The sequence below is a fragment of the Scophthalmus maximus genome, chromosome 14, assembly GCF_022379125.1.
Source record: "Scophthalmus maximus strain ysfricsl-2021 chromosome 14, ASM2237912v1, whole genome shotgun sequence".
Classification (NCBI taxonomy): Eukaryota; Metazoa; Chordata; class Actinopteri; order Pleuronectiformes; family Scophthalmidae; genus Scophthalmus; species Scophthalmus maximus.
Genome location: NC_061528.1, coordinates 16,569,232 through 16,592,645, shown reverse-complemented (window position 1 = coordinate 16,592,645; position 23,414 = coordinate 16,569,232). Strand labels below are relative to the sequence as shown.

The 23,414-nt window shown below is 46.1% G+C and overlaps 1 protein-coding gene across 2 annotated transcripts in view; it reads right to left on the bottom strand.

The window, feature by feature from the left end:
* LOC118282719 (neuropilin-2-like) overlaps positions 1-15,659 on the bottom strand; it is an 89,431-nt gene extending 73,772 nt beyond the window's left edge. The window contains exons 1-2 of one of the 2 annotated variants that reach the window (XM_047337247.1): positions 14,634-15,659; positions 1,363-1,543 (exon numbers count right to left, since the gene is read on the bottom strand). In XM_047337247.1, the coding sequence (XP_047193203.1) occupies positions 1,363-1,543; positions 14,634-14,709 (257 nt within the window). In that variant the 5' untranslated portion in view covers positions 14,710-15,659. The remainder of the gene's footprint in view (positions 1-1,362; positions 1,544-14,633) is intronic. The other variant, XM_035604042.2, reaches the window with a different exon arrangement.
* Positions 15,660-23,414: the final 7,755 nt, after the last annotated feature.

Sequence of the window (23,414 nt, the reverse complement as noted above, 5' to 3'; positions counted from 1 at the left end):
CAACCGTCCAGGCCTTTCAACAAACAGCCAGCCAGTGAAATATTGATGCTTAAATTCCAACAAAGAAATGACTGAATGACTGTGGTGCATCTGAGTGGGGGAATTCGCCTATCTATAATTGATATGGCTGAAATGTTAATAACTTGATGGGAAGGCACCGGAAGCGAGACATAGCAGGGGAGAGGGGGGAAAGAAAGTGTGTGTGTGTGTGTGTGTGTGTGTGTGTGTGTGTGTGTGTGCGTGCGCGTGCGCGTGTGTTTATTTGTGTATGTGTGTGAGTCCATGTGTGTGTGTGTGTGTGTGTCCTGAGAGGCAGTGGATCACTCCTCTTATGTGTGGGATGGATTTACATAACATCACAATCCGGCACAGTAAAGGAAGGCCACTCTACTGGCAAAGACAGAATCCTGCACAGGTTATTGTTTTAGACAAACAAAATCAGTTATTAGGTTCATGCATTTTGCGTCGGCAAACTTCTGCTTCGATAACTAGCAGCTCCTCCATATCAGCATCTTTCCGAGTTTCTTTGAAATGAATAAAGAATAAAAAGTTGCACCCACAGCCTGTGCGACTGCATTCAGCGGACGTCTTTGACCTTTATTTTGGCCGGGCCTGAAACCATTGCACATGCTCCAAGATTTGTTATCGTTTCATCCTTTGTCGTAGTATCTGTTTTTTTTATTATGTCTTCATATTCCTCTTTAAAGCATCGTGTAACCTTGTTTTCAGTGCCGCTGTAAAAAAATGGATTTCACCGCTACCCAGATTTATGTTGTTATAAACTTTCTGTCTGATTCTCTATCCCCTGTGTAACCTTCTTTAAGCGCGGCTGTTTGTTTTTCTGTCCGCCTTCATCTCCGCTCGCTGTATTTTTTTTTTCCTGCCGCCCAACTTCCGGGCCTCTCTCTCGGTCTCGCCGTGCAACAAAAAAACAAACGGCCAAAAAACAAGGCTTGACACCAAATCCTCTAATCTGTCGTAATTCTCTCGAAGTGTGAAAACCATCCCGGAACAGTAAATAGAGAGTAGTAGAGTGTTGTAATTAGACTTTGATAATTAGAGACAAGGGACCGAGGGAGGTCCCAAAGTGATTATTATGGGATAGCTGGAGCCAGGAAAACAGGAGGAGAGTGGGCTGAAGTTCACCGGATGCACCCGACAACTCACAAAGCAAAGACAAGCTGCTTGAGACGGAAACTCCACAGAGAAAAGAAGCGAGAGAAACGTCTCCTCCTGTTACATCCACACAACTCGAGCAACTTTGAATCTTTACATCTTAAAGTCCGCACTTTTTTTTTCTTCGTTTCATCCCATTTCTTTAAATAAATAAAAAAAGATATCCATTCATACAGCCATCCTTACCTGCAGTCCAGCTTCTCTATCTCAAAGTGCGGGTTGAAGTTGAGGACGATGCGTTGCGAAGGCTCCGGGGCTGTGATGACCCAGCGGCAGTTCTGGTGCGGTGGGTACTCGAGCGGGTAGCCAGGTGTGGTGATGTATCCCGCATCGCTTGCATCTAAATAGCCACCGCATGGCTCGGACGCTGCACGAGGGGAGATGGGGGAAGGCAGAGTTAGAAACTGAAATCATCTTAAATACGCATCAAATTGGAAAAGGTCAAGTGGGTGCAGGTACAGGTTTATTTTTCCCTGGATTTTGCCCACTACATCACATTGTGTAAAATATGGAAATCTACCAAGATACTTCCACCGTGGTGACATTGCCGTGTATGTTGATATTTTCCCATTTTTGTACAAAGTCTAATGTGCAGAAAAGGGTCATTGATTAATGTTTCCAAAGATTATTAAAAACAAAAAGACAAGAAAAGGTTGGGGAGAGGGCAGAGGCTAAAGGCACAACAGGAAGAAAAAGGTAAGGGGAAGACATGGTCGCTCAAGGAGAAAAACTTTATGGCAGAATAAAATTATGAAATGGAAGACAGCTGATCAGATATGCCACCAATAACAATACGGAACTATAATAACTTCCCTCACAGCAGCAGATAGAAGTGTAGCGTATCATCGGGGTCAACGTGGTTTGCTTATCAAGACTGACCAGGTGGATGTCAACACACACTCATTCAAATGAATCTAATGCATATTAGATTCGTGGTTTGACACTGGGAAAAGGGGCAAAACAGATAAAATGCAGATAAGAGTTGTGTTTGTAGAGACAGGATATGAGACCTATAGAAGTGTGTGAGTTTGTGTGTGTGTGTGTGTGTGTGTGTGTGTGTGCGTGGGTGTGCATAGATGTTTCTGTGCATGTGGAGTCAAGGTCAATGAGGCATCATGACGTACAAAGACTCCATTCTGACCCAAGACTGACGCACACATGCCTCCTTGCACACACGCGCACACACACACACACACACACACACACACAGCCATCCAGATGCCACAGTTACAGTCTGGGAGCGGACCCACTTGTCAGCAGTCATACGTCTGTGTCATGTCACGCACAATGCCACTCATTCACTGCTGCAGATGTAGCCTGACATCGATGGGTAACTCATATACATCTGTGACACCCGGCAGCATAACACACACACACACACATCTCCACTGTAGTACATCTATGGCGTCTATTGTGCACCACGGCTGGCTGGTTGGCTGGCCTGTTTGATTGACTATGCAGCCCGTCTCATGAGCTGAACTTCCGTCATTGTTCAAGACCCGGAAAAACCTAACGTAAATAATACTGGTGTGTATATGATGATGAGAGCGATCTTTGTTAAGGCCAAGCCCTTCTGATATAATGGCGCCTGTCTGGGCCACTATCTGCCAGAGGGGACACAGGAACTGTTTTCAGTTTGCTAATTTAACATCCCCCAAATAACACTCCAGCAATCTCATATTTAGTATAAGAAATAATGTCTATATAATGTGCATCATAAGTCTTTGTTAAGTAGACTATGACTATCAAAAAGAGCAACGTTATCCAAGGAATATTTCTGTACAGGACAGTGATTGCACTGTATATTTGGACCACGGAGGACACGATGGACCAGGTTATTCTGATAAAAAAAACCACATGTATTTGTCTGCTGCTTGCAGGGAAGTACAGATGCGTGACAAAAGTAAATGAAACCCCAACGAAGAATCTCAGCAAGGTGTTGGGCAGCAACGAGCTGCCACAACAGTATTGATTCTGCAGGGCTCTGAACTCTACCGGAGGGATGGAAAACCATCTGATGATGGTCGCTCAACGGGTTTCAGATCTGGTGACAGCTAAGGCCGCCATGATTCACATCGTCAGACAATTCGGTGACCTCTCGTGCCCCTATGGATGGGATTATTCTTTCATTTGTCACCCGTCTGCATTTGGACAGTGAGCTACTTTATCTTGCCGTTTAGAGGTGAGGAAAAGAGACAATCAACCCCTTATGTTCTGCATTGCCGTTTCAGTTGAGGCCCAGTGTACCTCTATAAAACAGCAAAGACACCGAACTGGCAAAAAGAAAAACTCTATTTATTATTTATTGCCGCTGTGCTGAGTGGGGTGACATCGCCAAGTCAAACTACTCAGCAGAATACAACATGTTTTAACGCTATTAATAGGATGGCTACTGTAAACCAATCCTCTGAGAGGAGTAACTGTACACATGCAAACATTGACGCACGCACAGCATAAACACTTTATCAGACACGGGCTCCAAAAGGAAGTCGAGTTGAAAACCACGTATTGCTCTGTCATGTCCGCCTTCATGCACGCACGTGGCCTGAGTGATACACACTCCAACGTTCAAGAGCCAGCAAGGCACGATGAAAGAGCAGGTCAGTGTGACACTTTGGCAGCTTTGTCTTCTGTCTTGCCTCACGCTGTCTGCAAACAATTAGTGATCATCCCTCTGTATCTGTGTCTCCCTCTATCTCTCTGTCCCGCCCCCCCTCCCCGTGCTGTGAGCCAACTAGTCCTGTCGGCCTCCTCCTATCTGTTTCCAATCTCCTTGGTGACATACAGTAATACAGGACTAGAGTTTCAGGGCCCATGTAACCCGGCCAGACGCATTTCATCTCAGCACCACCTGGATTAGTGCTTAACCACTCTGGAATCTCACAGCAGCATCGGCCAAACACCACTTTTAGCACAGCGCCTGGCTAACTGTATCCAACCAGAGGTCTGGGATATGCAGAGAGGCAGTGCAATGGGGGAGGGAGCTCAGACGGGCTTCGATAAATCTCACTGGCTGAATGACAACCTTTTGCGTTGCTCTTCTAATGCGTGCTTGGTTGTTATCGGGCCGGGTTTTTAAAAATGCAAGAGTAAACACATGTTTTCATTTGAGTTAGTCCCTGCACAAGAATCTGGTGGAGGCACAGGGTTTATTCTATTCTTTTATTTCTTTTCAATTTTTATTGAAAAAACGACTTCACTCTTTAAGTTGCTTAGTGTTGAGAAGTGTAGCGAATACAATCCAATCCCCCTGTCCACAGCTTTCTGTTGGACTTTTGTTGAGACTGTGTCAGAGATAGTTGTCCAATTATCTACATCGTTCTCAAGTTTTCTGTTGATGAAGTTTTCTTTGGGTAGAATCCTCGCTTTCCTTGTTTGTCAGACTACCTCCTCCTCCTCCGCCCCTCCTCTCACCTCTGGCACACAGCCGATAAAGACAGTACCTCCGAGTGTTTGATGAATATGGCAGGTGAGGCAGATGCTGTGTGCATGAAGTATCGTGTCTGCTCTGCTTTGAGGGTCTATTAATCTCTCACACACACACAGACACACACACACACTAACTTACACACACACACAAAGGGGGCAAAGGGGTGACACAATTTGAGGTCGCCCAATGACCTCTAGCATTAGGTGTCACAAAAGAAATATTTTGAAGTTAATTCCATTATTCTTTGTTCATTTGGTGGGGCGGCAGGGTGATACAGTGGTTAGCACTGTCACCTCACGGCAAGACGGTTCTGGGTTAGAATCCCAGTTTGACAGGTGGCCTCTCTGGAGTTTGCATGTTCTCCCTGTGCCTGCGAGGCTCTCTGACTTCCTCGCACAGTCCTTAGATGAGCAGCGTGTGTTAACTGGAGACTCTACATCGTCCGTAGGTGGCCGGGCCTGTGATACCCTGGCAACCTGTCCGTGGTGTACTTCACCCTGCCTCAGTGTCAGCTGGGATTGACTCCAGCCTCCTCACAACAACCCTCAAAGGATACACGCAGAGTGGATGGATGGATGGACAATTTGTGCATGCATACACACTTATAGACACTGTATACATACAATAAAATGATGCTGAGGTGGAGCTCATCAGTCATTTTAACACAAGAGTTCGTGCAGTGAAAAGAACTGAGAGAAAAACAAAAAAGAAGGGATGGACAGATTTTTCTTTCAACTTTGAAAGCTAACTGCTGAATGTATGTCTAAAACCAAAAACTGAATTTGTCAGCACCGTGCCCTGTATGTTGGGGAGACAGTGTAATGTGGGTGGGCAGCGGAGTTGGGTAAGGAGATGAGGAATTATTAAAAGAGGTAAACCTGAGAGGGGGACGGAGGGGGTTGAGAAAAAAGAGGGAGAAGAGGCAAAAAGCTAATTACAATTGCTTTTAGCCTTTAAGTATCATTTGCCCCTCTGGACCTCTTCTTTTTAGCGATGCTGCATTGAACCCAGGTCTCCACAAATCCTGTGTGAGTACAAATGTCATAACAGCCCATTAAAAATGATGACAAAAGCTATTAGAATAAGATCTGAGTTGTAGTTAACCAGAATCCCAATCCTGCCTTTCAAGCGGCTGCAAGACGTAGGTGGCGGTCCACCTTGTAGTGGATGAATTATTCAGATCATCAAGTAAAAGCAGAGGTACCGCAACGTGAAAATACACTTTTACGAGTAAAAATTCTGTATTACCAAAAATGCAAAATGTACTTTGTTATTAGGGTGAGAGGGGTCTTGGCTCATCAACCCGTGGGTTGGCGGTTCTATCCCAGCTTCTGCCAGTCCACTTGCAAATGTGTCCTTGGGCAAGACACTTAACCCTAAATGGCCTCTTCCGGCAGACTATGAATGATAGAAAAAAAAAAGCGGTGGTGAATAGGAGCGCTGTGTGAATGTGACTTTCCTGTAAAGCCCTTTGAGTGGTCTATATGACTAGAAAAGCGCTATATAAATACAGTCCATTTACCATTTGTTGTCTGATATTGGATTGTAGTAACAGATTAGCATTACTAGAGCAGCATTTTTACTGTTATCTACTATTTTGGGGTAGTTTGGCATAATAACCTAATCACATTTATATATTTTTTTGTCAAATCTAAAAGTAATTACCAACCATATACAGTATGTCTGGCAAATGGAGTGGAGCAAAAAGTGCAATATTTCCCTCTCAAATGTAATGAAGTACAAGCATAAATTCCATGAAATTGAATTTATAAGCAACTCCCAACGGCGTTGTTACAGTTCACCACTGACTCTGTTTAAGATCCTCTGTGGTGAGCTGGTACTTTTATAAGACAACCCTCAGCACGAGCTGAAACAAAAAAGGTGCCACGACGAAACGTCCCAGTTTGTCTGTCGCCGACTGAAGATGCGAACGCTTCCCTCCTCTTGACCCCGGACTTCACACGAGGCAGCTTTTTCTCTCCACCTCGTCAGCATGTGTGATCGTCGGGGAGAGGTCGTCTTTTAGACCGCATATTCACAACAAGTGCACAAACACCCCCCCCCCCCTGGCTAACACATCAATGAGTTTAGACCACACACACACACACACACACACACACACACACACGCATGCATGCAGGATAAGCAGCGGTAAACGGTGCTAAGCAGTCAAGCAGGGATATGAGACAGGTCACTGCATTATTTATGGCTCTTTGCCACGTTCAGTATTGCCTGCTGATAACACCTATTCAGCAACTTTTTTGCCCACATGCACGTACTCCAGCACAGATGCACCCGTGCAGAATGTTAATAAAAAAGAACTTGCACAGAAATGCATGCGCAGCAACACGCACACACAGAGGCGGGGAACACAAAACAATCGCACAAAAAGTCACAAGCGTTTGGAACGGGCCTACACCTTTCTCGGCCTCGGAGCTGCTTTGCAAAGCTGGAACCCTCCTCGTTTGTCAGCCCCTAAATGCAAATTCTCTGACCTTGTTCCTGAGCCCTCTTCACAGATTCCCTTTCCTTGCGAGGAGGGAGTCTGATTCGACCCAAGAGAGGGAGACTTTTCGCGATCACAATCGATTTGCTCGTCTGCAGGCACTTTGCATAACCCGCATTCGTTTCAGTCGGCGAGGGTCCATAAGCACAAAAAAACGTTTGAGTGTTTGTATGAAAGTGAGAAAGTGTGTCTCTACCAGCCAACCGGGGAGCTTGTTATCCACCAACACCGGCCCCACTGCTCACAGCAGTACAGTGAGTCTCATATTCGCATCATTTTGACCTTGTTGGAAAACAGGTCCCCGAATGAAACAATCAATAGATTGTGAACATCTGCATCAAAGCCTGAGGGGGAATAAAATGCAAATTTCACCACTGATTTCTGGGCATATTTACTATTTACAGTGCGTCTTCAGGAGGATGGTTTTGGCTCCAGCATCACAAAAGCGCTCACCGAATGCTTCGGGGCGCCGTTACCTTAAACGGTGGAAATACAGACCCATTTGGAGTAAAAAGCCTTCGTACGACTCTGAGAAACACAGAAAATAACAGACTGAAATGTCATCTTTGGATCAAAACCAAGAGGCTTTTAGTCACCGAAACCCGGCAAACCTCAGGAATGGATAGAAAACAGAGAGGAGAGGGAAAGAAAGGGAGAAGGAGGCAGAGCAGGACGAAAAGGAGAGAGAGCAATGCCAGAACATCTGTCTCTCATCATCTGAAAAGAGAAAGTCAGCAGCTCCGAAAAGCTCACTGGACAGAAAATACAGCACACACACACACACACACACACACACACACACACACACACATACACACACACACACACACACACACACACACACACACACACAAACAGGTGGGGTTGTGCTCTACTCCAGGTGACCTGCATTAAGCCACGGTGGAAAAATACAGAGAGAACAGAGAGAGTGTGTTGGTGTGTGTGTGTGTGTGTGTGTGTGTGTGTGTGTGTGTGTGTGTGTGTGTGTGCGTGTGTTAAAACGGAGAAAGCGGTGGTGGAGGACTACAAAGGATCTGAGCAAAACAAAGAATGATGGGAAAGTGGAAAGAAGAGAAACAAGGACTCACGAAAAAAAAAAAAAAAAAAAAATAAGGACGAGAGTGTGTGTGCAACAGTAAAAAAAAAAAAAAAAAAAACTGACACGAGAACAAGCTTCTCAACTCGGGGAGCAGAGACCTTGCCTGACCTGCAGAGATTTGGAGAGGAGACGGAGATAAAAGGACAGTTTACAGGAAGAAAGAGCGAAAGATCACTGACGGAGAGATTAGTGACGGATGAGCTGGAAAGGTGACTCGAGCAGAACAGTATTTGCCGGACGACCATCAGACCAGAGAGAACAGTGTAAGAAATAAAGACAGAGGTAGAAACGATGTTAGGATACGACTGGGGAGAAAGAGTTGTTGGTTTGGGACAAACCGTGCTGCCTCGACGAGTTTATCAGGTACACCACTCAAGTCCCTAAAAATAACATGGCAAAGTAGAGTCCATGCCCATAGAAGGGTTTTTTCTGATGCAACACCGCAGTCGCCGGATGACATCATGCGTCTACATCTCCCGAAACCGTTTTGAGATAAAGACAGTTTGGCGATGGGACAACGCCACCCCAACCTCTCGGCAGGAACACCGTCGCTCTGCAACGACGCCTTCTGACTTGGGAGGACAGCGTCAGACTCTCAACCACAGCCAAAGGCCCCCGTGCAGCGGAAGGGCCTCGTGTTGGACCCTTTATCTTCTGTTGACATTACGTGTATGCATTCCCATTCAAGGTTACCTTTAATCCTACGCCTCTTTGATAAACCTGACAACAATCCAGATGACACGACCAGGACGTTGTGTTGTGCGTAGCCTACAGCTCTGTCTGTTTCTGTTATTTTGAAGTTGACAGGCCGTTGCCGTAGCATTCACAACTACCATTCACAATAAAGGCTAAATGAACACGGGTATAGGCGGCCTTCTTCCGGACGTCCACAGCTGTATTCTCTTCCGGGGCAGGGGAAGCAAAGGCAGGGAGAAACGCAGATTGACAGAGTCCCCAGAAAGAAGGGAGTGCAACAGCAAAAGAGATTTCCCACCGCGGCGGAGCGAGACGAAAAACGGAGGCGCGCGAGGTTCCTTAATCGGAGCGAGGGAAAACACTGACACGGGGCGGCGTGGAGAAAAGAGACAGAGCGCGCCATTAAAGGAGAGGTGAGGCGCCACGAAAGGAGGGAAACAACGCGATGATTCAGCGTGAAAGGGAGGCAGAAAAAAAGGGAAAACAACCTGTGGCCCTCGCACGGCACTGCTCTGGAGGCACTGCTGAGGACACAGAAGGCTTAGCCAGTGCACAAGCTCACACACGCAACACACACACGCACACTTTTACTGTGTGTGAGGCTTTTAAGAGGAGTGAGGACAGGCAAATAGTCTCGTCTGAAGGATTTCCATGATCTCCCCTTTCCTCTGAGGACGTTGTTTCTGAAAAGAAACACACACACACACACACACACACACACACACACACACACACACACACCGATCTCCCCATCCTCTCTAATTACTCCAGTCATTACCAATGGCCAATGAAGACACTGGAATACTAGCAGTTTACTAATGATATGATAACTGTAATTAAAACATCCTGCTGGACCCACTAATTGTCCTTTCTCTTTTACAGACCAGAGAGAGAGGGAGAGAGACAGAGGGAGAGAGACAGAGAGAGAGAGACAGAGAGAGAGAGACAGAGAGAGAGAGAGGGAGACTGTCGAGAGGGTTAATTGGTTAATGGAGTTGATGTCAGGCTGGTCCACTGACACGGCCACCGTGTTGTAAATGATGCCTTCCTATTGGATTCACGCATTTCCTTTCTTTCCTTTTTTGGCATAGCTAATAGATACGTATTTTTTTTCTTGGATTTTATTACCACTTAGCTGTGTCTTAAACAGAAAAAAAAGGGAAAAGAATGAAAAGGACGACGGCGCGCCATCTGAATCGCTAGATGAAGAGGAATGAGCCTTAATCCTGAAACCTGCTGGTTAAAAAAAAAAACCACCTGCCACCTGCGAGACGATTAAAAGGAAAATCAGCTCTGAAGAAAGTGTGCGGCAAAGTGTCGCACAGTGATTTCAGTCTACAGTGAAGAGACGGCAGGAAGCGTTTTCATTTGAATTGAATTGCCTTTTTGTGGCCACTTTGTGGCTCTTTTGTAGTGATTTGTCCTTGTCATCCATCTTCCCAATACGATGAAATGCAAAACAATTTTTTTGTCTATATGAAAAGAGTATATATTGATAACATACTTCATCCCCGGGCCAGGAAGCCTCCTGTGCTTGACAAAGGAGAAGCGTAAATCTGGGTTGCTTTACTGCAGGTGGCTCCACTCAGCTGCTGCTTCACACTCTGCTGCCGGCCTCTTATTTCACTGTTGCCCCCTCATGCTCTCTCTCTCTCCCTCTCTTGAGCTTCTGCCTCTCGCCCCCCCTCGCTCCCTCTCTCTCCCTCTCCCTATTCTGCACTCCCGAACAGATTTTGGACTCTCAACTCCCGACTACGTTTTCTCTCACCCCTTCACCCACAATCCCTGCGCCAGGTTTCCAACGCTGTTTATTGCTTTTCGTTGCTTCGCTGTGATTTAAAGGGGGATGAAAGTTCACAAGTAGTGTTTCAAGCATCATAATCAGACCTGAGATTGTAATTTTCCATGCCCTCATTATCAGAAGCAACACAAATTAAGGATGACTAAAATGGGAATAAGGAGCATTCCGCAAATTTACAAACATGTGCTTTATGGCTGAGCTGATTTCAGAGTCACTACTCGCCCCTTCTTTTTATAGGCAGCTAGGATATATAGAGTGCTGCTAATATTGAACACTTGACTCTTTAATTACTGTTATTTGACTTGCCTATAATACACTGCTTTATTTTGAGCCCTCTCTGAAGTACGCTAACCAATCAGCCTGTGAGTAATTATGCATGGAAGAAGAAATTACAGTGAAAGGAACAAATGCTGTTAGATAATGTTTGTAGGATTTCACGTCCGCAGTATATTGTCGCGCTAATAATTGATTTTTCCTTTTTCCACTGATTACACTGCGTGACTGTATTAGCGGCGGTGAGTCAGTACGTCACGTAGTGAGCTGGAGCGGTGGATACAACCCCCTCATTTGTGTGAACAAATGACAAGGATGGTTTGTTTTATTGATGACATTGTGACCCGGTCCAATGTAACATTTAATTATTACAAGCCCCCCCTCCCCACGGGGGCAACGCGGCACCCGGTTGAGTGATGTGTGGAGTAAAAGCTCCAGGCAGGGAAATAACAACTTCATTTGACAGCCAATCACAATCACATGGCGTGCATGTACATTCGTGCAGTAGTAAAAGAGTGTCAATTCTGCACAACAATGACCTCACAATTAAAAAAGTAAGTGGGAGCACGCTGCTGCTGCTGCCTGCTCCGGCACATGATGATGCAACCATAAGCACACGCACACACAACTGAAATGCAGCCATTTGCAGAACTAATGAGCCTACACCATAAGTGGGTGGACTTGTTGACCTTTGACCCCAAAACGTGGGAAAGACATTTTCCCTCCCCTGTGTGATTCAGACTTTGAAAAAAAAAACCCAGGTTATTTCCAGCCATGAAGAAAAAAGAAAAAGAAACATCTCATAAACCAGCCCTCGGTGTGTACCTGTGGGCGCCTCACATCCCACTGCTCGCCCGCTACGTCAGTGTGCATCGCAGGCGAGCCCGTTTCATCAAGCAGCATATTTCAGCGGAGACACTATGGAGGCAGACAGCTGGTCTTGAGTGGCCAATTATGTCCGTTTATCTCGCTTCCAGGCGCAGATGTGATCAAACGGAATGAAGAAACAGGATCAAACAGCGAGGGCTGAAAAACCATCCTTCCGTTTTTTCCTTCGCTGCTTTATTTTTCTCCCGCAGCTTCCCCTCTGCCTGTCCCTGTTACTTCCTCCCACTGTACCTCCCATCCCTCCCTCCTGTCTCTTGCTATATATACACTTTTATTTTTTATTTTTTTGAAAGTCTGACTCTGCTTTCCTCACTCGTCTCTCCGGAGACGACGGAGCAGAGGAATCTGCTAAAAGTTTACTGCTGAGGAAGCCTCAATCCTGTGCAACCTATTTGCTACTGAGCCTGTGTGCGTGTGCGTGTGTGTGTGTGTGTGTGTGTGTGTGTGTGTGTGTGTGTGTGTGTGTGTGTGTGCGTTCCCTCTCAGCGTACCAGGGGGAGATGTCGTGGAGAGCTTGATGGAGCCCCAAGGAAAAATTCAGGTAGATTTATAGTTTTTGTCAAGAAAAAAAAACAAAACTCAACAGGTTTTCATACCTGAACAAAATTATTGATTGCTCTACAGGATTATCTTCAGGAAACTGGTCATGGCACGGCTAAAAGGAGAACTACTTTAAAAAGATTGTGGTCTTGGTTAAAAAGAAACAATGATGACTGAATGGAAAGGGAACAGAAACCGACAGCACCGCAAAATTCACATGGAAAACCGGAGGAGGACTTTTGGGGACTTTTACATGAGAAATGATGCCTCTCGTGTCAAAGTCTCATATGATTTTCATGTACAGCAGCACAGGATCAGTGGAAATCGTCACATTCAGAGGTGACATGGCCCCAGCTGGTTGCTCACAGTGGCCCGCCCTGACTTTGAGGGTTTCAGATGACATGTGAATATCCACAGATAATATCAATCTGTTCCATGGTACATTTCCTCTCCCATGAAATGTGATGCAAAGTGTGCCTCCACTGTGCACACACACCCTCTCTCTCTCCCTCTCTCTGTGCACTGTGTTTCTCCAAAACAACATTTGGCAGACAGGCCACTCAATCCAAGTCATGAGATCTGCAAAAGCCCCAGTTGGCCTCCTGAATAAGCTTTTAATCAATACAACAACCAACTTCTCCACAGACACCCTTTCTTGTTTCCATCTTATGCACCTTACACACACACACACACACACACACACACACACACATATGTATATATGTATCTAAAAGCGGAATCTGGGCCTTGAGGAGAAATTTGAAAAAAAAAAACATTTTGCCAAGTCCTCAGCCTTCTTTTTGATTAGCAAAGCATCAGCAGGAGTGAGACTGAGCAGGCAATTACTGCTTAAGTGAGCCAGGGTGTCAAGTCCTTAAGAGCTTCCACTTAAAAAAAAAAATACCCATTTGGTTTATAAAAACGACTAAGTTCTATAATTCAAGTTGTCTATCACCTGATAACATAACGGCAAACAGAAGTATCGATGCCTTGACCACCACAGGGATGTTTGTTTAAGCCGAACAGGCGAAAAAATGCGCTCAATCACAGTGTCCTCCTCGTGCGTAAAGACTGTTTGGATACGTACGCACAAGGACCTGCCGTTAAACGCATTAGACCAGTGAGCAATGCGCGTACCTGTTTGTTGTTGTTGTTTTTTTGCCGTGCCACTTTTAACAGTGTCAAGCGCAAATCAACTGCTGATGGGTGATAATGCATCTGATAGGTTAGGTCAGGACTCGCGGAGTGACGGACCCTCCGCAGAACGCGTGTGGAACCGGAGATCTGCGCGCAGGGGACCCGGTGGGTGTTTGTGGACAACCGAGAGTGACGTGAAAGGAAAATCTGTCGAGGGCTTTCGATAAAAAGGAAAATCTGTCGAGGAATGTTACAATAAGAGTGCATCGCAGTGACACATGATGAGATAAAAACGAGCGCGATAAGGTCGCCATAAACTCGGTATTACACACCAGCTGACACCGATAGTAGTCCCGGTAGGAATATCACAGGGACATTAGGGTGATTTTATTTCCATTCTTGAATACGTCTCCTGAGAGCAGCCAATCGATTATGCTGCATATTAAACTCTGCAGCACATATGATAAAGAGATTTTTTTTTTTTTTTAAACCAAGCCTTGGCACCTCGAAGCGGAGCGGGGAAGGCTGCTGGTAATGGATTAGGAATTAGAAAGTTGTCTGCGTATAGAAACAGGCATCGACCCACCGGCGACACGAATGAAGACTGTTAGAAAAGGAAATGATTTTTTTCAGTCATAAGAAGTTCTTTACTTCTTTTTCTTTTCTTTTCTTTTCTTTTGCTTCCAGATTCCCTCCTCACCGCTGCTGTTCAACGAGCGAGGTGGGTCAATCCTGGGAGGCAGGGATCTCCCTCCTGATCGCGCTAGAGATGGAATCATATCTATGGACGCATTCTGTGAGAGGCAAATCGAGGTAAAGGTTGCACATGTGATAACCAAATTCGTCATGAGGGTTGCCCTAATGTCTAATTAACCTATTACGTCCATTGCGCATTTGGGGGTTTTTTTGACGGGAGAAACAGCTTCCCTGGAACGCAGTCCGCTGCGCTTTTTCACAAACTGTAGCTGTGATTGGGGATGAGGAGATGTTTCTCTTTCGACAAAATTTAAAACAAGTGATTTCATTTCCACTTAGCACCTACGAGTGAGACGGACACAAAAGGGGGAAGGCGAAGTGTCAAACCTACCTCCTTCCTCTGCTCTGACTGCTGGAGGCGCGAGAAAAGCCAGTAAACATCCACAGAGCCAAATGAATACATCCATCTTTCCCCCGCTTTGAACGTGAAGGAAAAAAAAAATCTCGTCTTCTCTTCTGCGGTGTGGCTTTATTATCTGAGACAAAAGCTGCGGTCCGAAGAGTATCCCCCCCCCCCCACCACCACCACCACCACCACCCCCCTTCCCCGCAGCTTTCTACTTCTCTCAAGCGCAGCGCGACTGTGTCCAAACTCCGGCGGCGGTGCTCTCGGGGCTCTCCAGGAATACCAAACTGCTCAAACGACGACGTTCGTGCGGGTTGTGTCCGTGCGCGACACCGCAGTGGGCGCAAATTGTGGTAAAAAAAAAAATGCTTTTAAAAATTCAGCGCAGTTTGTCCAATAAACACGCTTTTAAAGTGGCGAAATCCATCTCGGTGGCACACGGGCGAAAACAACCGCGTCCGCGTGTCAGGCGAAACGCGCGTGGGAATATGGACCGAAACGCAGCTGGCGAGACAGAAAATCACAAATTTTCAAAACAAAGTGGAAATCACTTGTTGAAGCCGCCGAGCACCATCAGAATCATCTGCCGGCAAACATTAAGTTTGGGCCCCAAAGAAGGACAAATGAGAAGAAGGAAAAAGTAACACGCGTCTTTCCCCTTCGCTTCAATAGAATATTCCCAAATCTGTTTTGCCCTGGGTCTCTCTCTGGTGCGTTTACTCAGTAAAAGCACCTGTGATTGAGAAACCAAAAATATTGTCCCATCGATTGTCCTTTTGGTTCCCGATAGCGGCCCCGTTCCTTGCGCCGCAGACAGGATCAGATCTCTGGGAAGAGGCAGCTCCGGTGTGCGTGCGTAAAACCGATCGGGAGGAAACCAAACGCGCCGCCTCTCCGCTCCTCCTCATCCAAACTGAGCGGTTCTCCGCTGAAACACGTTTTTCTGTCACCGCTCCCTCCCTCTCTCTCTCCCTCTCTCTCCCCCTCTCTCTCTCTCTCTTCCCTTAACGTCTCTCTCTCTCTCTCTCTCTCTCCCTCTCCCAGCAGCTGCGGCAGTGCGCTCCCTCCCCTTCGATCTCCGCCGGGTTTGTGGCAGCGTGGACGACCGCTCACTCAGTCCCCTGTCTCGGCGCGCGTGCGCATGCCGCGCGTACACGTGTATCGGATTACAGTAGGCACCTCTGCCCGCCTCCATATAGCCCCTCGCTGATTAAAGAGCAGTTTCCCCCCCCCCCCCTCTCTCTCTTTGCCTCACCCTCTCTTACCTCTCCACATCTCTTTTTCCACTCCATTTTCACCAAATCTCTCCCATGCCTTTCTCTCGCTTCTCTCCAATTGCTGCTCTCCCTTCCACATGTATTTCCTTGCCATCCCTCTCTTTTTCTTCCTGCATTAATCTTGGTTTTCTCTCTGGCATTAAAGAAAACAGAGGAAGGTGGGAAGAAGATCTCCCTCTCTGTCTCCTCTCCCTCTGTGTTCTGCAGAGAGGAGAAGAGCCCAGGGCACAATTTATATGAGCTTTGTAGCTGCTGTGCATGTTCAGAGAAGGAATCTGGTGAGTAATAATCTATTAACACAACCAGATTGCCGTGGCACTAATAATCCATGAGTCAGTCTACAGTGAAGATTTGCTTTTCTATAAAATGTCACGCTGAGCAGTCATCACGGTCGAGCTTCTGGATGCAAAAAACAAATTCACTCACAGCTTTGTGTACAGACGCACACGTTCAAACGCTCACTTTCTCTCGCTCCCTCCCAGTTGGATTATAGTGGGAGGTGTGTTTTTAGGGCCTGCAGCGACACCAAAGCCTGTGGTCTGAAAAAAACGACCAAATGTTGGCTCTCAGGCGGCCTTCCCATGGACACACCCTGCACACACTGACACACAGATGCGCATGCATGCAGGCCATAATGACACAACAGAGTTATCTTGCGGGGAGAAAACTCCTCCCAACCTCTACGTCTTCCGTGGCAGAGAAGAAAATCACAGGGGGCTGGTGGTGGTGGGTTGGGGTTTTTTTTTTCATGTGACAAATATTTATAGCCTCTTGGGCTTTTCTGACATGAGAATTTCTGAGGAGAGGCAAGCCTAAACAGTGATATATACGATTACACATTTCACCAATCCCACACTGATCATGGCAGGTAAGAGGATGCATTGCTTATTTTCTATTTGTCAATTTGGTCAATTTTACATTGACTGGCCTACAGTTTTCCTTTTCTTTTCTTTTTGAACCCCACCATTACCAGTAATCAGGTTAAAACACTGGTTTCAATCCAGGACAGTGACATGTGGCTTACATACCTCAAACTGGCACTCAGTATCCTAACATCTCTGGGGATCTGAAGGTATTAAGTTCATTTTCCATGACAGGTCGGTGTGTGTGTGTGTGTGTGTACTGTCACCCCACTCATTCCTTGGGTCCCTCTAGTGGTGCGACCTCTGTAACCTGTCGCTCTCTCCCCTCCTGCTTCCCTCACGCCGGTCTCCCTCTCTCTGCTGCAACTAAAACCGCCCAGGCCCGTTGGAATCTGTCAAGTGATGAGAACACAGAGCAATCACATGCTAATATCGGTCGTCGACGTTACTCTCAGCTGTCAGAGTCACGGTTTGTGATATTTATTCATTTCTGATGTCGAGCAACAGAGAACAGGTAGAGCTCTGTGTGTGCTCTGCGAGGCATCTACCTGCGATGTTGATCAGCAAATTGCAGTCGTTTCATCCCCAAAATTGTTAACTTTTGAGTGTGAATGACGAAAGACTTTTTCAGTGGTGCTCAAATATTACAATTCTTTTAAAAAAGGTTTGAATTACACAGAGGCGTTTGGTTCTTCAATTGAAAAGAAATAATTAGAAAAATGTGTGAAACACAGTTCAACACCTCTGTTTCACATGGGAGTATAGAGAAGGCCTGAATGCAAAAAAACAAAAAAACAAAACAATATCTCATATCGTTGCTGGCGCACGTCGGCAGGAAGAATTTGGAAAGTAAGCAATAACCTCTGCGAACCATTCGAACTTCACACCAACGCACCACATGGACCCAGGCCTGCTGGACTTTCCCTTTGCACATTCTTCGGTATAACTCGCGACAGTATGTTGTTGTGAAACTGGGATATGCCAATCCATGACGCCGTTTTCTGCTCGCCAAGCAGCGGACTGGGTTTCCCAGAAGTCGCCGCCGGCATCGCGAGGACACAATCCTTTTTTGGGGGCGACGGACGCGAAAAAGCCGCCCGTCGCTCCCGCTGCAAGACACTCCCAGGGTTTTCTCCCTCTCTGAACACCGCCCTGCAGGGTTCTCATATCATGGGTCATAGCATAACTTGGCATCATGGTATAATGGCATCAATACGATACCCAATAGCGTGCAGCCAATTCAGACTTGATATTGATGACCACGAGTGCTCCAGTCGCCGGGTTTGCAGTGAGATGTATTTGCGATAAAAACACTTTATTAACGCCATTATTTGTCCGATGGGACCAGACTTCCATTGGTCTTGCAGCTCTGTAGCTATCTGGGGAACCAGGGAGGCAGTGAGGTCAACACTTGCAAACGTGAAAGCACGAGGACACGTCGGGTGCACGAGCCCCTTTGTGCACAGGTTGATTCCAAAGTTGATTTTAATCCGCCTGACACTACTGGGTTCAGTCAGTGAGTGGAGAGAGGTTAAACACCAATGCAATTTACGTTATATTAAAAGAAACACATTCTGCTGTGTGTGTGTGTGTGTGTGTGTGTGTGTGGTGCAACAGAGCTGTGAAACCAGCAGAGGGTAAGCTGATCCTTGCTCTGCGTCAGGGGAAGAACTTGTCTGCTGGCTTGTCGACAAGCACTACTGGGCCTGTCCACACCTCGCCAGCACACCGCGTCCTCCACCGCTCGTTCTTGTTCGCTTGATTTGATTGATGATTTTACGAATTCATTTGTTTTTAGTGAAACTGCTTTCGAAGTTCGGGATTTCAATGCTATTTCTCTGCTGCATTATGTGTTATTTGTGCCATGTCTATATTTTTGGGCTTCTCTTTCCTTCTTCACTTATCTGATCTCATTTATTCGTCTTTCTTTTGCCTTGTATTTCTTGTTCATGCTTTCCTTTCCATTCTTCTCTCCAAACATTTCCATTGTACCCTTCTCCTCTCTTTTCTCCTGGGGCAAAGTGGGGTACATATGGTGCCCAGGAGTTAACAAATTACACACATGTGAAGATGCTTTTTCTTTATTTATGTTTATCCTGACAGTAAGATTTACCATTTACCTCCCTTGCTGTATACTTTATTGGTTTTAGGCTGCTATGAGTCTCGGTAATGTTAGTACATCCAGACTAATCAGCCCGAACTGTCACCGGCCCACTGAGGTTTCCCTCGATCTTCCTGATTACCACTCTGCCACCGCTTCCCTCCCTCCATCCATCTTTGAGTGTAATGGCACATGGAGAATGTGGTGATCTCAGAGGGACCAGCAGCTCCGTGTCCGTCAACCTCTCCTCACTTCTAGGCATGTGTGTGTGTGTGTGTGTGTGTGTGTGTGTATGTGTGTTTGTGTGTGTGTGTGTGTGTGTGTGTGTGTGTGTGTGTGTGTGTGTGCGTTCGTGCATGCATGTGTGTGTGTGTGTGTGTGTGTGTGTGTGTGCGTTCGTGCATGTGTGTGTGTGTGTGTGTGTGTGTGTGCGCGTGTGAGTCAATGTTGCGTAGGTGTATGCATGTCAGAGAGTTAAAAGATGAGTGCATATTTAGAAACTCACTCTGGTGTATGGCTTTTCTGTACAGTTTTTGTGTGTGTGTGTGTGTGTGTGTAGTATCAACCTGTTGGCACCTAAGCCTCAAGGGACGTTGCAGTGGCTGCATTTGTCCAGTTTTTCACCACTGTCCAAAATGAACTATCCTGTTCAAGATCTTACCCAGCTAATGGATCATGTTTCTTCTCCTCTCTTCTCTTCTCTCCTGAGACCAGCAATCAAACATTTTGTGGACATGCAGAGGCAGAAACATATTATTATTATTAGAAAAATTCCTTCTACATAAAACCCAATCCTCCTACTGCATGAACAAAATAAGATACATCAAAATGACCGACAACCATCAAAGTGTCTCACAAACACACACACACACACACAAGTCACTCACAGAGAGTGAATATTTATGTGCGCATACATCACCGGTGGACTGATCATATCCATCTGTAACGCAACAGATATGTAATCTCCGTTGTCAGTGCACCGGCACCGAAAACACTCAGCGATTGCACGCACACACACGTCCAAACTCCCCGCGGCCTCATCAATAAGCCATATGACCGAGCAGGTCTTACGGGAAGCCACAGTAAATTAGAGTGTCAACAGTTCACATGGTGCTGCGCTGAAATTGAGCAGAGACGTGCTGCAGACACACACACACACACACACACACACACACACATATTGGAGTGCAGATATAGAGACACGGAAGATGTGAAGATTTACACACATGCAGAGATGGACACTTGCACAGACACACACCCACACAGATGAACGTGTAAAGAGAGGCGCACATGCACACATGGAGTTGACAGGTCCAAGGCACTGCTAGGAATTGTTTGTATATTGTCTGTATATTATATGTACACTTCTCCGCAGGCAACTGCATGTGTGATGTCCCGCGTGTTTTGTGTGTACACTAACGTGTGCGTGATTTCTTTTGGTCCATATAGTACTATGACTTGTGTGCGTGTACGCGTGTGTGTTCCTGTGTGGGTGCACAACTAAGTGGTGCTAATCACAGTACAGCCTGTGGAGGCTGCAGGGAGTCCACTCAGCTATTAGCAAGGACACCGAGGTGATAGAGGGAGACAAATATATACACACACGCACACAACTGCACCCACACAAACAAGCGCAGACGTTCACCGATCCACAGACACATGCACAGAAGCGGCGGCCCAGGGCGTCCGAGCCGAGCGCAGTCGGTGACAAAGTGTTTGCTCTCTTTCCAATGACTTCATTGTTCTCTCCGTCATTGATCTCACTGTGTTTTACACTGTTTCCTCTTCGGTTAACAACCTTTTACTCTCTCTGTGCGTTCCCTTGTCTCTCTCTCCATCTCTGCCTACCATTTTTTTCATGCCTCCCCTATGTCTGACTTTGTCATTTTCTGCTCTCTCTCACAGTATTTCTTTCCTTTCCCCCGCCTCCGTCTCCTCGGTCTCTTTCTCTCTGTGGGGCGGTGAATCCGGAGGTCCTCTCTGGATGTTCGACAGAAGTTATGGCTTTGTGTTCCTCAGTGGTGAAATGACATGTGCCACAATGATGTCAATTGACTTTGCGACTTCTCGATCCATTCTGTATTTTTTTTTCATAAGAATTACAATTGAACTGCAAAAAGTATGGATTATGGAATTTTTATGCTACAGTGTGTAATATTAAGAATTCACAGAAATTATATATATTGTCCGTAGCTATGTGTTCATACATGTATAATCACCTGCAACAAAGAACCAATGTTTTGTCGTCAACTTTGAATTAAGTAAATATAGCTGGTAAATCCGTGTAAATGGCCATGTTTGCTACGTCGTCGGGAGGTTAGAAAAAGAAGGTATAATGGAATGCGGCATTAAATACAGTTGCAGAAAATACTTCACGTTGAATTTCCAGCGCTGCGGGAAACCGGAAATGGAATGAGCCGTGCGCCACCATAAAGTGTCCCCTGTCGGATGCTCAGTTGTTTGCGGTTTGCAACTTTACCACCAGATGCCGCCAGAATAGTACAAAAATTACACACTGGGGCTTTAAAGAGGCATCAGACAACTTTTGTGTGCCCCTAGTGTTTCCAGGTGGTATTACTGTTTTGACCCTGTCGTAAAGACGCTGCAGCTGCAAGACGCCGGTGAGGTCGCAGGTACTTTTCCTCAGGGCTCCTGAGCAATTTGTCAACTCCACTTTGGAGATTACAAAGAGGAGAAAGACGTATGTACACTGAAGCGCCTACTTCATTTTCTGGCTCCTAGCGTTAACTAGTGACAGCATCATGGCGAACTCAGTGCCAGCAGCCTTGGCTACTGTCCAAAGAAAACAACCGTAATAATCTCAATTTGAACAAATAACCTCAAGTTGTGTTGGCTGGTTGTGTTGCTTACTCATCTAGGAGAAAGAAGACCAACTGCATGTCATCTTTGAAGCCTCTCAAGTCCCGGAGCTCTCTCAACAGAGCAAATGTCCATTTTTATCTCTTTTTCTGTGAATCTGCTTCTTCACCTGCTTTTTTTTTTTTATCTTTCTCTTGTGAGGTTGAGTTGTTTTTGTCAATTCTGCTGTTCCACCATCTGCCATTTCCATCACTGGGGATAGACACCAGGAGAACACTGTTCTCTTCCTTGTTTTGGTAACGCGATGGGTGATGCAGTTCCTTTGTGCCGTAAATCTAGTTGTTATTTTACCACCAAGAGAATAACATGGTGAAAGCAAGGCAAGTAGGGGACCAATATAAGTGCGGATTGTGTCATTTCTCTATCAACATTACACTGTGCAATCAACTTTAACGTTATAATGACAAGTTTAGGCCAAAAGTCCAAGTTTTTAAATTATAGATATTGAGGTTCACATCTCAGTGCTGATGCTGTATAAGTAGATGAACTTAAACGGTGAACATAATCACATCAGTTTATGTGCACTACCTATCGATGACGTTCCTAGGACTTTAATTTAATGTGGAACTTACTTGACATCAAGGTACAAATGATTGTGTTTTTTTTACATTGAACACCATTCATTCATTCATTCATTCAACATCAATCTGTCACTACGGGTGTTTCTGCACTGCTCCTCCTTGAGATCATTTTCCGTACGTGTGACCACTATGTCAGGCCTTCTCGACTGAAAGAAATGCAATCCTTTCAGACTACATGAACACAATGACAACGTTGTCGAGTGACTCCTCAACTGCATTCATCGCGCCTGCACTGGTGGAGAGCAGAGCTTGTTGTCCATTCAAAGGACAGACGGGAGTCGGGATCGAGTTCCGCACTGACGGTACTGTACGAGCTCAGATGGATGGGTTCTCTCCGAGTCACCTCTCGCACTGTTTTTGAACTCAACGGACACAGCTGCTTTTCACACGCTGTAAATTGAAGTTCTGTTCCAGCGCGCGACCACCTTCGCTGAACCGAGGCTGCTGACCGCGGGATCTGCGGACAGCAATCTAACACGGAGCTTTCAGGAACTGGGCACAGGTTTTAATTATTTAAGTTGGGTTTTTTTTATGACCCCTAGCGGAGGAAAAAAAAAAACACAACGGCAAGTACAGGGCGAGTAAGCCAGGGCATCGGTCTGATCATAAAGATTTATTCCCCTTGTTCCTCTAAAGTCGACATTTGATAGTTACATGGCCTGGGTGTGACAGCTGAGGTTCTGTGGTGAAGCGCCATCAATCAGTCACTGTCTGGCGAGACAGGACAGCTACAGTGCCGAGAAAGTGGGGAGAGGAGAGGAAACCCCCTTTTCCAGCCCTCCCTTCGCACACCCCATCCAGCCCTCGGCCCCTTTCATCCGCCTCTATTGTTTCCTCCACTCTTTTATTATTCTAAGTTCAGATCAGTTTATCAGTCACCCCATGCTACTCCATTTAAGGCACCGTCAATAGAGGCTCAGTAACTGGAACTAACTGTACTTTAGCGTGAGACAGATGCGCGCGCGCGTACACACACACACACACACAGCCACGCACACACACACACACACACACACACACACACACACACACAGTTTTCACAATTCACTACTTTCTAATTACAG